This window comes from Cibotium barometz, chromosome 33 (assembly GCF_041138505.1).
Source record: "Cibotium barometz isolate CiBa-2024 chromosome 33, ASM4113850v1, whole genome shotgun sequence".
Classification (NCBI taxonomy): domain Eukaryota; kingdom Viridiplantae; phylum Streptophyta; class Polypodiopsida; order Cyatheales; family Cibotiaceae; genus Cibotium; species Cibotium barometz.
In genome coordinates, this window is record NC_141078.1 from 6,510,830 (window position 1) to 6,525,244 (window position 14,415).

Sequence of the window (14,415 nt, forward strand, 5' to 3'; positions counted from 1 at the left end):
CGATGGATCCATACGGACTCCATGCTTAGACACAATATGCCCCAAGAAGTGTATCTCTTGCAAGAAAAACTCACTCTTCTTGCCATTAATAACCAACCTATGGTTCCGGAGTTCTGCAAACACAATGGCCAAATGCCTTCTATGCTCCTCCTTAGTTTGTGAATGCACAATCATATCATCAAAGAATGTGCCCACAAACGCTCTATGAGGCCGGAAAATCCTGTCCATCATTCTGTTAAATGTGGCAGGTGCATTTGTCAAACCAAAGAGCATAACCAAGAACTCATACAACCCAAAAGTGGTTCGAAATGCTCTCTTATGCACATCCTCGGGTCTAATACGTATCTGATGATACCCGCTTTTCAAGTCAATCCGACTAAAGACTGTGGAGCCCTGTAAGCGGTCCAAAATGTCATCGATCCTCGGAATGGGGAATCGATTCTTGATGGTATTCTTGTTCAGCGCCCAGTAATCAATACACATGCGCCAAGAACCATCTTTCTTTTGCACTAAGAGTACAGGTGAGCAAAAGGGTGATGAGCTAGGCTGTATCAACCCTTTATTCAACAGCTCTTGTACTTGACTCATAATTTCTTCTTGTTGGGCTGCACTAACACGGTACGGCGGTCTATTTGGTGGAGTACTACCCGGAATTAGATCAATGGCATGATCTTCTGGCCTTTCCGGAGGAAGTTCTCCTGGCAATGACTCGGAAAAACAATCTTGGAACCCACATAAGAAATCAGTCCTGTCCTTATCTAACATAGACAAATTAGACTTAAGACTCATCATCTTTTGCATCCTTTACATAAATCAAGTACGCAGAAAGATGCTTTTTCATTACTAATGAAATTGTCGAAGCTAATACAATCGGAACAGATTCCCCTTTTAACTTTACATCCAAAACATGTTCTTTCCCTCTATGAGTCAAAGTGATTTTCCTAGTGTATGTATCCACCACCGCATGTACTCTGTGGCACCATGGCATACCCAACAAAACATCACATCCATCAAGTGGCAGGATGAAAAACTCTTCGCTGTCCACATAACCCTGCAAATGAAGCCTGAGCTTCCCAATAATAGGAGTGACGGGTTCTGCATACCCAAGGCAAGCCATGTTAGCCTCATACAAAGGCCCCATCTCCTCTGCACGGATCCCCAATCGGCCAGCCAAATCCGGTGAAATAAAGTTGGCTCTAGCACCTGTGTCAAAGAATATCGAGGCATTTTGATCTCTCACTTTGCCCCATGCCCTGCACAACTCAGACTCTTCACCACCTGGCTGTTCCCCAATAAGATCGAGAACTAACCCTGCAGAAGGTTTTGGTTTCTTTGACTTGGGCTCCCCTTTATTGTCAGAGTCCTTTTGGGACTGTCTCTTGGGACAATTAAAAGACATATGTCCCTCTGCTGTACAGTAGAAACATTTCCGAGCATCCCTCAAAGCCTGTCTCTCCTCAGGAGTTCTCTTGGGCATTGGCAACTTCTTATACCGCTTCTCTGTAGACCCTTTTGCATCACACAAAGCATGCCCTGACTTTTCAAATTTCTTGCTCGAGTTCTTACTGCCTTTAAATCCAGATGAGACTCCAGTGAGTAATGCATTAGCTGTCATAGCATTCTCTATCATCTGTGACATATTTGTTACTCCAGTCTTGATGCAATAGTCACGCACTTCCTTGGGCAGCCCACAACAATACTTCTCTACCTGCTCAGACAAAGGCACTGCACGATAAGAAGTAACTGGGAGTAAAGCTTCCCAAAACTTCTTATTGTAATCTTCAAGATTTTCACACTTTGATGCATCCAACTTGTGCCATGCTGTCATTCCATCCACCTCAAAAGTAGATGTGAGCCATACGGAAGAGAACACCTGTTTAAACTGTACCCAAGTAGATGGTGCTATGCCCTGCAAAAGAAGAGTAGACCACCACTGCAATGCATTGCCTTTGAGAAAAGTCGCAGCTTTTCTCACCTTAGAGAACTCCGTGTAATTACCACCAGAAAAAGTAGCATCAAACTGCTGTAAGAAGGTAAGTGCCTTTAGTTTATCTTTGGCCCCACTGAATGTATCAAATTTCACAGCAGCTCCCCCTTCCTTATAATCCTTCGCCTTACCCAGGGTGTTAGATTATCGTAAGGAAGTGGCTTCACAAGATTGCTACCCCCAGCATTCATGCCCATCATAGGGTATCATAGGGTCAACATTACCAATTCCCACACCTGGCATGCCATACATTCCAGCCATGTTTCCAAACATACCATTATGCATACCGGGCTGCATGCCCCCATACATATTTGCTTGCATTCCAGGTCTACATGTCCCCAAACATATTTCCTTGCATTCCGGATTGCATACCACCATACATATTCCCCTGCATACCAGGCTGAAAATTAGCTCCAAAAGTCCCTGGCATCCCCGTGCCTCCCTGAGGATAACCCCCAGTCATGGATTGGAACACAGAGCCACCACCAAAATAACCTGGATGCATAGACTGCTGAGGAAGAGATGGCTGTCCGAAGAAGGAACTCTGTGAGTTAGCACCAAAAGCATGTTGCATGTTCGAAAACTGTCCAAAAGATGGATCCTGTGGGAAGGCACCACTATTACCCTGAGGTAGGTTCTTAGAACGCACCTTCTTCTTCTTCTTTTCAGGCTCAGAACGGGATCTCATAAATTCAGCAAACTTCTCACTGTGTGAGCTGCATAAACACATCCATTGCATCATCTTCCTCTTTACTAGGCATATCCTCTGGCTGTGTTACATCCTCATCTTGTGCATCATCTGCAGCCTGTTCTCCTGCAAGAATATCCTCAGATTCATTTCTCTCACGAGAGGTCTCTTGCTCTTCCTCTTCATTATAAAAATATTCGTCTTCTGTGTCAGACATGTTGCTGAATTTTTCAGCAATGACTTTCCTCGAGTCAACCACGAGCTCACCCCCTTAAGAAAGTTGATGATGGGTCCCGGCAACGGAACCTTGCAACCGGCCTCTGGTAAAAACCAAAGTGCGGTAGACTAGCAGTCACCCTTCCACTTGTAGTCCAAATAAGAAACAAAATTAACTGGAGCTAGAGTGCCCCAAAACTAAAATGAAATCGACACCTGTTGGCCCTAAAGCTTGGCGCCCCTTTCGGTATTTCTTTATTCAAATTCAAAGAGAAGTGAAACTGAGTACAACAAAGCCAGCCAGGAGAATACACCTGTATGTCCAATCTGGCAGCCCACAAGACCTCTTAGCACAGAGGATTCACACACAGATCTGTGTGCCACAAAAGCAACACTCTATGCTTCTCTCTGATCAACCAAGACAATTCAGCAGGGCAGCCTTGAGCACACATCTGGCATATCTCATGTACATGGTTCCACAACTCAGTTCACATAAGCCAGCAACTATGCATTCGACTCACGCTTCCCTTCTCTTCCACGCCTAAAGCTTGCACGCTTCCCCAAAAAAGCAAGAGAGAGAGAGAGAGATGAGAGAGGCGTGTAACTCCAAAAGTGGAGTTGCCCCTCTCTCCAAAAATATCCTAAGGCCCTTACTTTAATATTTATTAAAGTTTCCTAGGGCCACTTAGGCCTAGGGGCCACCCATGGTTCAAACATTAAAAATATTAATGTCCTTGGTCCCCCTTCACACTTGAGGATGTCCACACATCATACCATTTGTCCGGGCACCCCAAATATGAATCATTTAATATTTATTTTGCTCAACAACCACCATGCCCACACTTGTGCTGTTCCATTTTCACAGGGTCATGACATGTCTCTCCATGTACATGCTTGAAAATGCTTGGTGGATTGGTGTTCCATTGGGTCTGGTACCTCGTGTACTTGCCTAGAGCACGTCTATTTTGATATAGTCTCATGAACGGGAATTGTCCATACCAATATTGCATTGCATAGCATCTTTGTGTGCTTGCTTGCAATTGAAATTGCATGCTATTTTCATGCTTGCTTGTCCAATGTGTCGTTCCGGGTAAGGAGACGCCCACCCGCGAACCGTGCGTGTGAAACTGTATGCTGACATGGTTATGTGGCATGTGACAGGTCATAAGTATTGGTCATAAACCTAGCCTTAGGAGTTGGCACTAATTTATAAGTGAGTGTGTACATACTTCATTAAGTTTTAGGCGACCAAAACTCACTTATAAATTATGACCAACCCACTCTTCACACACACTGATGTCCCCAAGTGGACAAAACCCAATGTCCACCGCCCAAACCTTATCCCCTTTGTACAAAGAGAAAACACCTAATAAGGGCGGGCAGACCCACAACAGAGGCCCTGGTGTATATGTATAGACAGGAGATGACTTCTAACAGAACACTCTCCCTCTTGCAGGTGACTTGTATAAAAACAAAACGCGAGTACACATACCTTCAAACTAAGTATGCTTCAAACCCTAGCAATAGAGATACGGGAAAATACATGTCTCTCACGAAACCCAAGAAAAGCGAATCAAAAAGCTTACAGAAATCTCCCTCTGTGCATCACCTCTTTGTTTGTCGTTAGTTTAAAGCACTCAGATACCAAGACCTCCAATGTTTCCTTGGGTACTTCAAATGCTCCTAGCCACCATACCTTCTTCTCTAACTGAACACTAAACGTTGGTGACTTCTTTGAAGGATTTGCAACTACATCTTTTGCATGTGTCATTGCTTTGTTATGGTTCACCCTAACCCTCCTTGAAACAAATCCAATAAGAGATTACCTGGTGAACCGCAACTGTCGTGAAGGATCTTTCCAATGGCCAAACTCGTAACACTGTCGTGGATTCACGGGACAGAATCTCAGATTCTCATGATAGAATCCTCCCAAGATCTCCTAAACACAAGACAAGTACACGGTTGGTTCCCAATCAGGGTTCGGCAAGCCCAACCATAGATCAGAACATCGGATCACCCCCGAGCATAGGGACTAAAGCTCTATCCATACAAGCATCCCATACCACTAGGACATACCCTAACTGGGCCATCGGTGGACCGTCCACATGATGATCGCCTAACCGGAGTGGGTTAGCACTCATGGTCTAGGCACAAACCCCATGTGCACAATAACACAATACAACAACAAGCACTCATAACCCACACTTATATAGCTTTTGCCAAAGCTTTTATGAGCCTTAACCCTTATAATCAGCCTGCTTACTAATCTTTTGGAACCCCTAATCCAAAGATTAGTCAACCTAACCCTAGGATCCGTCAACCTAACCCTAGGGTTAACCTTAGGTACATAAACAACATGCAACCTATGCTACATTCAAAAATGGGCTGAAAACACAAAAAGTGAACCCTAATTCGTTTTTTGGAGTTTGCGCATTGAAGCTCGAACCAAAAACACTATTGCAAGGGTTGTTCTGATGCCAAAAAGCGAAACCCTAATTTTGGTTGTGAACCCTAAAACGCAAACCCTAATTCAGCATACACAAACTTGGGTGAGATCCTCGTTATGCATATTTATCTGTTGATCCATAGATAACTTGTTGATCCAGCTTTGGGATAATCTCCAGATGCTCCTTGTGTTAAGGGTTGAAGACTGCAATAGACAGTTGTATTCACCGTGTATGTGTGCCAAGGGCTGATGATATGAGCTGCATAAAATGAGCTCTAAACTACCCTTTTATAGAGTGTCATGATGCTAGTAGCATCTCGGAAAGCCCTTTTATGACCCCAAAAAGTTGTCCAAAAGGCCATTTCTTGTGTTTATTTTGTGAACAACGTATGTCCCAACTATTGGTGCATGTCCTCAGCACCTCTGGGCCCTTACTGGGCTGCCAAAATAGCCCCAAACAGGCCATACTGTACCACGTATATTGCCTAGAAAGTGGCTGCAAGAAGGAAGCATATCCAACTGGAAGTCACATGAGTGATGCATGTGGCATGCACATGGCAAAGTCCAAAGGCATGGATGCATGTGCCTAAACATGTTTAAATGTTCGTAGGTGAATCTTCTGGGTTTTGAAGGTGGTAAGTGTAAACCCCAACCCTTTTATTATTATTGAGGGTTTTTTTGCTAATGTGTAGGGGGACAACTTATAACCCAAGCGGACACACTCGGCTCTCCCCCATTTGAGAAGGGTGTGGGCACACCCCCATGGGCAATCACCAAGTGTGCGGGCAGTTCTGCCAAGTGCTAAGGAGCTGCCCAACACTTGGCAACACCATTTGCATGGGGTCGTGTATTGCCATGCAGGGTCGACCAGCTCTCCTCCACACCCTTATGGAATGTCTTACTGCTTGGGATTGAGATGTGACACAAGTCTGACATCTCTCCATAGAGATGCCCTAGCGAGACACTTAAGGCATTTGGGAAGAGCAAGTTCAAGTCACTTGCAATGCCGATGGCAGAACATCACAATCTATTGAAGACGGTATGAAACTCATGAATGAGACCATGTATAGACAACTAGTGATCAATCTTTATATACTCAACCAGATATCAGTTTTTCAATGAGCGTGTTGAGTGTGTTTTCTAATAAGCCCCGCAAGAACCATTGGAAGATATAGTTGCCTGTGCTCGAGTACATCAAAGCAGCGTTGGGGTACAGCATCACTTAAACTTAAAGCACAACGGGGTGTTGTGCCTCACGGCAGGGACTCAATAGAGTGTACTGCTTCACCTTTTGTTGGAGAGTTGCATCTTGGATCAATAAGAAGCAGCAAACAGTGGCACTCTCATCAGCAAAAACTATATACCAGGCTGTTCGATTTGCAACTTGCAAGACATTGCCACTTAAATAAAATTTGGAGGACATGGAAGTAGTGCAGAAGCAACCAATAGTGTTGCATTGTGACAACCTAACCATTGCAAAGAAGCCAGTGTTTCACACTTGCATGGAACACGTGGAGATCCACTATCACTTTGTGCACAAGTTGATCATGGATGGAGTGGTCGAGCTAGGCTCAGCATCAAGCCACATCAATAATGATCACCTTCAAATGCTTGACCCTCATCATGACCAGGTCCTTGACTCGCTCTAGTTTGTAAGGCCCCTTAATGAGGAGTGGCCATGGTTCTGCAGTCAAGACATCCCGCATCTCACTCTTGCCACGGGACGAGGACGTTTGTGACTAGAGAAAACACAATCTCCAGTACTCATTTCATCAGCAAAGAAAACTTTGTTCTTCTCATATCGTGTAAGCTGTGCATCAGTCTGCATTTGGATCCTCGTTTTTTTTTCTGAGAAAAGATCCTTTCATTAATTAAAAAAACGCCCACTGGGCTACAAAAAACTCTCCTGCTCATGAGAAGGCATAGCAGAGATCCAATCAAGCCAGCTAGGGAGACTCTCCCTAGGTGCAAAAAGGTACAAACATCAGTACAGATAACTGAGAGCTATATCATACAATAGGAGGGGGGAAAAGCCAAACAGGTGGCCTGTAATGCCAGCGGGGGGTTCCCGCATGTAGCGCATAGAAGGGGCCGCTGCGCCAAGTGGCGTGGAAGGCCTGGCGCCGCAAGATCGCCGCATCCGAGTCGCCCCGGATGCGGTCATACTGTCCGCGCAGGGTGTGGATCAGCTCCTGCCAAATCCCCCGAACAGTCTCTGCTGGTGGCTCCAGTCTCCCCTCAAAGGCCCTGAAACACCGGGCTCTCCAGGTGAACCAGATGGTGAGGCTGCTGAGGAGCTCCCATCGTAAATCCCTCTCCTGTTTCCAGACGGCGGACGAGAAATCCGGTGAAGGAACAAGGCGAGGCTGGCCCCTAATGAATCTGATGGCCTGGCTGTCTTGCTCTGTCTCGTATCCCAGAGCAGGTCCTGACGATGTCGACCAAGCAGCAGCCCCCCACGTATACATGCCCTCTGGAGAGAGGGGGGCCAAAATGCGCAGCATCCTCAGCCAAATCTGTTGCGCCTGTGGACAGTCCCATAGGCAGCGTCTCTGTGTCTCCAAAGGGTGGCCGCATCGGACACAAGCCGCCGGAAGACCACTGTAGATAAGCCAAGTGCCAACTGCAGAGCCCCTGTGGGCAACCAGCCACTGAAAAGTCGAGATCCTCCGTGCCTGTCGACTAGCCCAGAGCCTGGCCCAAAATCCTCCAGAAACTCCTTGTAGCCGTCAATGATCCGATGCGGCTGGAGAGACCATCCTCCTCGCAGTCAAAATATGCCTCCCCAACCGAACAATGTACTGGAAAAAGGTAATCTCGGTGGCCTCGGGGGACGCATAAGGATCATGCCACTCGTACTCGCCAGGATCCCACTGAGCCGGGCCAAGGGCGCGCAGCATATGCCCAAATGCGCCAATCAAAGTCCACATCTGCAGGGTCTGGATCAATATGCCACTTCCGGGCGGCGGCGGCCACTACCCGTATCTTCTGAAAGATGCACTCTGCAACCAAAGGCGACTCCGTCTCCACTCTCTGAAGTCTGCCCTCATCCTGGATCTCATAGTAGAGGCATCTACCATCCTCAGTGCAAGCTCTAACAGCAATCAGGATCTCCATCTGTGTAAAGGCTCCCATCCACCGTGGGGCTGCTGGCTCGAAAGGCGTGAACCACTCCTCAGTGAGCGCCTCCTGAATGTCATCCCTCATAATCAGCCCCCCTCTGAAGTGACTCAGCCTCTCCACCTAGACCTCCTTTGGGAGACTACAGAAGGCCTGCCAGTCTCCAAAACTACGTGCTGGGCCTACCGCCAATGGTCCCCAGGCTAGACGAGGCCGAGAACCCAGCATATGACCCTGCTCAGTGCGTACTGCGGGGCTCCAGATGAGCGGCTGTCTGGCCCGCTCCTCATCACAAGTAGGAGGTCTCTAAGAAAGCCCCGGTCTCAGAAGCTCCCAAGCTCGCAGGATGCTCAAGGCAAATCTATCCTCCCATCCTCTACTGAGGCCTGTCCTCCTCATCTCTATGAAGATCCATCGTAACTCTGGTGCCCAAGTGCCCCCTGCTGGAGGAGCCCTAGCCTGCAGTCGCTGAAAAAGAAGCTCCTTCCAAGGCTCAGCGCCTCGAAGCAGTCCCCGAACAATAAGCTTCCCCAATAAGGCTCTACTCTGATCAACTGGATCTATAATGCCCAAGCCCCCCTGGGCCAGCGGAAGAGTAATAACTACCCAAGCAACCTTAGCTCGGGCTGGCTGACCGTCCCGCCCAGACCAAAGAAAGTTCCTGATCAGCCTCTGTACCTGGCTGATGCAAGAGCTCGAGAAGATCAGCAAGACATGATGTACCACATGGTCGCTAAAAGCACCTGATTATCACCACCACCCTCCCAGCCAAGGATAGCCGAGCGGTACTCCAATACAAAAGCTTCTTCCGAATGCTCAGAAGAAGCGGGGCGATCTGCTGCTCAGGTGACAAATCAAGTCCAATCTGGCATCCCAAATACTGCACTGCTGTGCCAGGAGGAACCCATCTAAAACCCAGGTCTGGGCTCCATGCCGGAGTGGGAGCGCTACTGATCCAAAAGGCCACTGTCTTGCGCCAATTGATCAATGCTCCCGAAGCTGCACCAAAAACCTGTAGCGACTGCTCTGCCCTCTAAAGATTGGCCTCCTGGCCATGCAAAAATAATCCCGTGTCATCAGTAAACTCAAAATCGAGCAGGCCCTCTCCCCGGACTTGGAGCTGGAGTCCTCTCAAACCAACCTCCTCTGCTGTCAGATACATGCTCATAGCCTCAGCAACGAAGAGAAAAAGAAACGGGCGAGAGGGCACCCCTGACGGACTGATCTGGTCAACTCAAAACTCGGCCCCCGTCCTCCTGGCATTTGGATCCTCATTGTGTAAGTATTAATTGTGTTATGCCACACGTGTTTTCTTACATGTGTGCATGAGGGTTCATGGGTGTGTGTTTTCTTACATGTGTGCATGTGCGCATGTGGGTGCATGGGTGTGTATGTGTGTGCACGTACACATGGATATGTGATTGTGCAAGCACATGCCCGTGGGTGCATGAGCGTGTGCCCAACCATGTGCATCAATGCACTGCATGTGGATGTGTGTGAATGCATGTACATGTTTGTGTTTATGCAAGGGTGCAGCACAAGCACACGTGCACCTAGTAAGAGTTTTCAGTCATAAGTTAAACATAATCAATTAGAACAATCTTACTGTCTTTTGCAAGAAAAGCAAAAACAAAGCCAACATTTTCACCAAAAGATAACCGAACAAGCTTTAAGACTTGAGCATGCCAGAGCACGCATGCAAACATGCGTGCACACACTCAGAGCATTGAGGCAAAGAGGGATTACCTGTGGAGGGAGCCATCTTGCCATTTTGCGTGCTTCTAAAAAACCTGCTCCATCGCGAAAGAAGCAATCGTGCACGACTAGCAATGTCTGATCTTCAACCACACATTTGGAAAAAAGCCAACATGCAGACTGTATCAGCTCATTGTGATTGAGAGAAAAAGCAGTGAAAGTTCTCACCCACGAAGATGATAAAAGGACAAAAAATACCTTGTGCTCGGTAAAACCGCAGCTTATTAACAGTCTGCAAGAGCAAAGACAACTGCCTTGGTAGAGCAGATCCAAGAGGCAATTGAGAGATTGTCTGCACGAGAACAGAGGATGAAAGACCATGAACATGCACACTTCAGTAGCGTGGAATCACAGGAAAAAGCTATTTGAGCTAAGAGTACGTTTGAGAACAATAGAACAGTAAAAAAGCTAAAAGGCAGAAAGAGACGACCTTCAATAGAAGGCGTATAAGACTAGTTTGTTCCTCTACAGCAGCTTGCATCAGCCACTTGATTATCTGCTGCAAACCGCCCCTGACCATAAAGCTGCAAGCAAACAATCTGTGTCTTAGCCGTCGATGAAGGGTTAGATCAATTTTTTACCATAGATGAATAGCCACACCCGTGTGTGTGTGTGTGCGTTCGTGTGTGCGCCCATGTATTGCGGATTAATCTTTTTGGCTAAACATAAAAACAATGAGTCCCCTCAAAAGGCTTTGCACATGCCCTAGAATGACTAAATTAAGGTTGGCATCCATGTTTTTAGTTTGTCATCTCAAAGATTTTTACAAGGATGTTGGTTTGAATTTTGGCTTGAATACTGAAAAGGTATCATATGTGCTTGGATAATGAAAGAAATGCTAGGAGATTTTGGCCTAACCAGGAGTAATACCAGAGTAAGACAGATCCATGGGCCTGTAAAATCAATTGTGCAAGCTGGCTTTGCCCTGTAAATGTATTCTCCTTGCGCATTACATTTATGAGATGCTCGGCCTTTTCCACAGCATTCAACTTGCCTGAACTTCCATCTTTCTTGCCATGGAAGCCATCCAGCAATGCATGATAAGCGCTTTGACTGTCCACGGTCTGAGGAGACAAGGATACCGTATCTCCCCCATCATGTAAGCCATTTGTTGATGGGTCTAGCTGTGAAGATTGGAATCCAAGGCATGTATTACCACTACCTGGCTCTCCATGTGAAAGCTGCACCACCTTTCTGACACGTGAACGCTGCCCAGAGAAAAACTCCCTCACCTGCACAAGATACAGTCAAACAGAGCCACAAAAATGCATGTTTAGAGGGGCAGGTCATACTCACTTCCACTAACAGAGAAGCTTGAAAACAATGCTTGAGCAGCACAAGGGCACCAAGGCAGTAAAACCTGGGTTACAGTGGCTCCACTCAATGCACTGATTTCACGAGCCTCCTTCTTCGTGATAGTGTCCTTGATTGAGAAGACGTTGTATAAACACTTCAATGCCTTGGGTGTCAATTTTTCTCCTGATCTTTTCCCTGGTAGCAGTTTCATAGAACATGAAACAAATCAAAAAATTGCATCCCTGGATAGTAGATGCATGCATACATGTGAATGTGCATAGGCAAGTACAAACAGCATGTGGAGGTCACTTCTGAAGCCTCTTATTTACAGACCACTTTTTCAAACTGGATTTTACTCCAAAAAGAAAGACAAATCACTGTTCTCTCCATTAAATGAAGTGTTTTCTTACCTGTTCTTTTCCCCAACACTGCAGCCGCCTGAAAAACACAATATATCAATTCTCATCAGGCATCTATATATAAAGAAAACAAAGAGAGAAAAAAACTGCATGACTATGAAAAGCCTTTATTGATCGACATGTTAGCATACTTGGCATACCCATAAACAACAGGTTCGATGCATTGTCTTCATAGTACAGACTACCCTACTTACTACCTTTAGTGGTTAAAACTTTGACTGGATATATTCCTTTGCAGAAACAGACCAAAAAGTGGGCGTCAGGCCATGTGCGGGTGTTGGCAGCTACGAGTGTGGAAGCAGCCAGCGCAGGCATAACAAGGCGACTGGCGGGAATAATGAAGCGCACAGCTGAACGGTTCTCTCTCTCTCTCTATCTATCTTTTGGAAGGGGCGGAGGACTGTAAGCGGTCACAGAGGCGCAAGGCTGAACAGCATGCTTGACTCTCTCTCTCTCTTGGAAGGAGGCGAGCTGAAGGAGGCACCGAGGAGCTAACAGCCGAGAAACCTTTTTCTCTCTCTCTCTCTCATCGTGGATTGCAGGCTCTGTTTATGAGATTGGGATATAGAGGATCAAGTTAAGATGCACAGGATGATGTTCTTGGAAGAGATGTGTTGTTACTCTTCATCTTGGACTTATGTGTATTCAGGGATTGCTTGACACGTCCTCTATCTTTCTCTGTCTGGGTTTTGGCAACCGTGATTTGATGGTATATCTGTCATGGAAACAGGACATTGGTTTTTGAGAGGAAACAGGACTTTGGTTTCGAGGAAACAGGCCTATGGTTTATGGGATACAAGCCTATGGTTTATCGGCTACAGGTTTTTGGTTTCATGAGGAAAACATGTCTTTGGATTCATGTGAACACGTTGTAGTTTTCTCGAGGTTACATGCAAGCTTTGACTATAGGGAAGGACATATGATTTGGTACAGCCCTACTGCTGTTTGGGAAAGGGTTTGTGGGATCCATGGTAGCGATGGAGAAGACCTTTTCAAGCAGGGAGGTGTTGTACAGGTGTGCCTTCTCTTTATGGAATGCTTTCCATGGTTCCATTGCCGGGACATCATCTACTTTCTCAAGGAGGCGAGCCCATGATTGCTCTAAGGGGGCGAGCTTGTGGTTGTCTCATGAGAGTCACATCAAAAGCTTCAACATGTGGAAAGTGAAAAGGAAGTGCAGGATGCAGTGCAGGATTGTGTGTCTTTGCCTGTATGAGGTGAAGAGCAAAAGCTAAAGATGAAGCTCAGGAGAAAAGACACCAAGGATAGGAAATAGTCAGCCAGGAACAAGAAGCAGTTGAAGTGTTATGGTGCAAGAGATGGGTTGAAGGCTATGGCTTTTGACACTTTGTCATCGGTGGTATCTTCACAAAGGCTTCATGGGTTCGGAAGACAGTTTCTTTCTATGTTTAGCAGTGGTGATCTACTATGCTTCATTAGGGACTTGTGCTTACCACTTGGGTGGAGTGCAAGCAAGTTATAGGTGCCTGTGGATGTATCAAATGAGGCTCAGATGGAAGTGGAGGAACTGTGATGCCTATGCTCATATCTCTGATTTTGCCAAGTCCAAATTTGATCCCAAATCTAGGAAGTGCAAATTTCTTAGTTATAGTTCTCAATTCAAAGCTTACAGATTATGGGATCTGGAGACGAAGTCCTTAGTGATTTCTTGCGATGTTCACTTTGTTGAACCTTGGTCTCATGATTTCGGGTCTCACCTTGAGCTTAATACAGAGGTTCCTCATCCTCCTGCTTCTTTCTCTTCTTCCCCGGCACCTCCAACCCCCCTCAGCTTCTCCACCCCTAACATGGTTATATATATATATATATATATAACCATGTCGTATATTGTAGTCCTCAAGCATCGTGCTCACAATAGAGATGACCTCTAGATTCTAGGCTTCTCAACCATGAAAAGCATTTTTTCTGAAACACATTCACGAAAAACATACAACACTTCTCCTTGCATTTACACACAAGGGTTAGGTGTTCAAATCACATAAACCATAAAGAATCAAAAAGTAATAGCTTTGTAACCTCAAAGAATACTTAGCTCTTCTTCTTTGCCGAAAACATCATGAAGCCATGAGACAAATAGGACTTTATTATAGCTTGCTTTGAGCTTCAAAAGTAGCTTCCATAATACAAAGATAGAAGATAGACGCCTCCTCACAGACTCCAAGAAACCATAATGTTTCCAAGGAGAAATATAACATGTACAAGCTTTGAGGGCTTTACTCTCCCCATGAGAGATGCCGGATTATCCATATACAATCATAAACATGTCCTTCATCCAATATGGCTATCCACATGTCCTTCCAAACATGTATAACACCCCACATGACTCTTCCATATGCGTATAAACTTGTATGACAGCCCATATGGCTCTTCCACCATAGTCACATGGAACGCAAAATGGAGACGGGGACGGAAAAGATTGAGAATGGCCATTCCCTGTGACTATAGAGTGACATGGGACGAGAATGGG

General features: G+C 46.0%; 1 protein-coding gene across 1 annotated transcript in view; it reads right to left on the reverse strand.

Annotated features, from left to right (window-relative positions):
• Positions 1–14,415, reverse strand: part of LOC147619235 (uncharacterized) — a 63,090-nt gene that overhangs the window by 32,114 nt on the left and 16,561 nt on the right. The window contains exons 2-7 of the mRNA XM_086772880.1: positions 11,919–11,946; positions 11,573–11,703; positions 11,083–11,444; positions 10,643–10,736; positions 10,411–10,504; positions 10,204–10,290 (exon numbers count right to left, since the gene is read on the reverse strand). Of these exons, the coding sequence (XP_086629006.1) occupies positions 10,204–10,290; positions 10,411–10,504; positions 10,643–10,736; positions 11,083–11,444; positions 11,573–11,703; positions 11,919–11,946 (796 nt within the window). The remainder of the gene's footprint in view (positions 1–10,203; positions 10,291–10,410; positions 10,505–10,642; positions 10,737–11,082; positions 11,445–11,572; positions 11,704–11,918; positions 11,947–14,415) is intronic.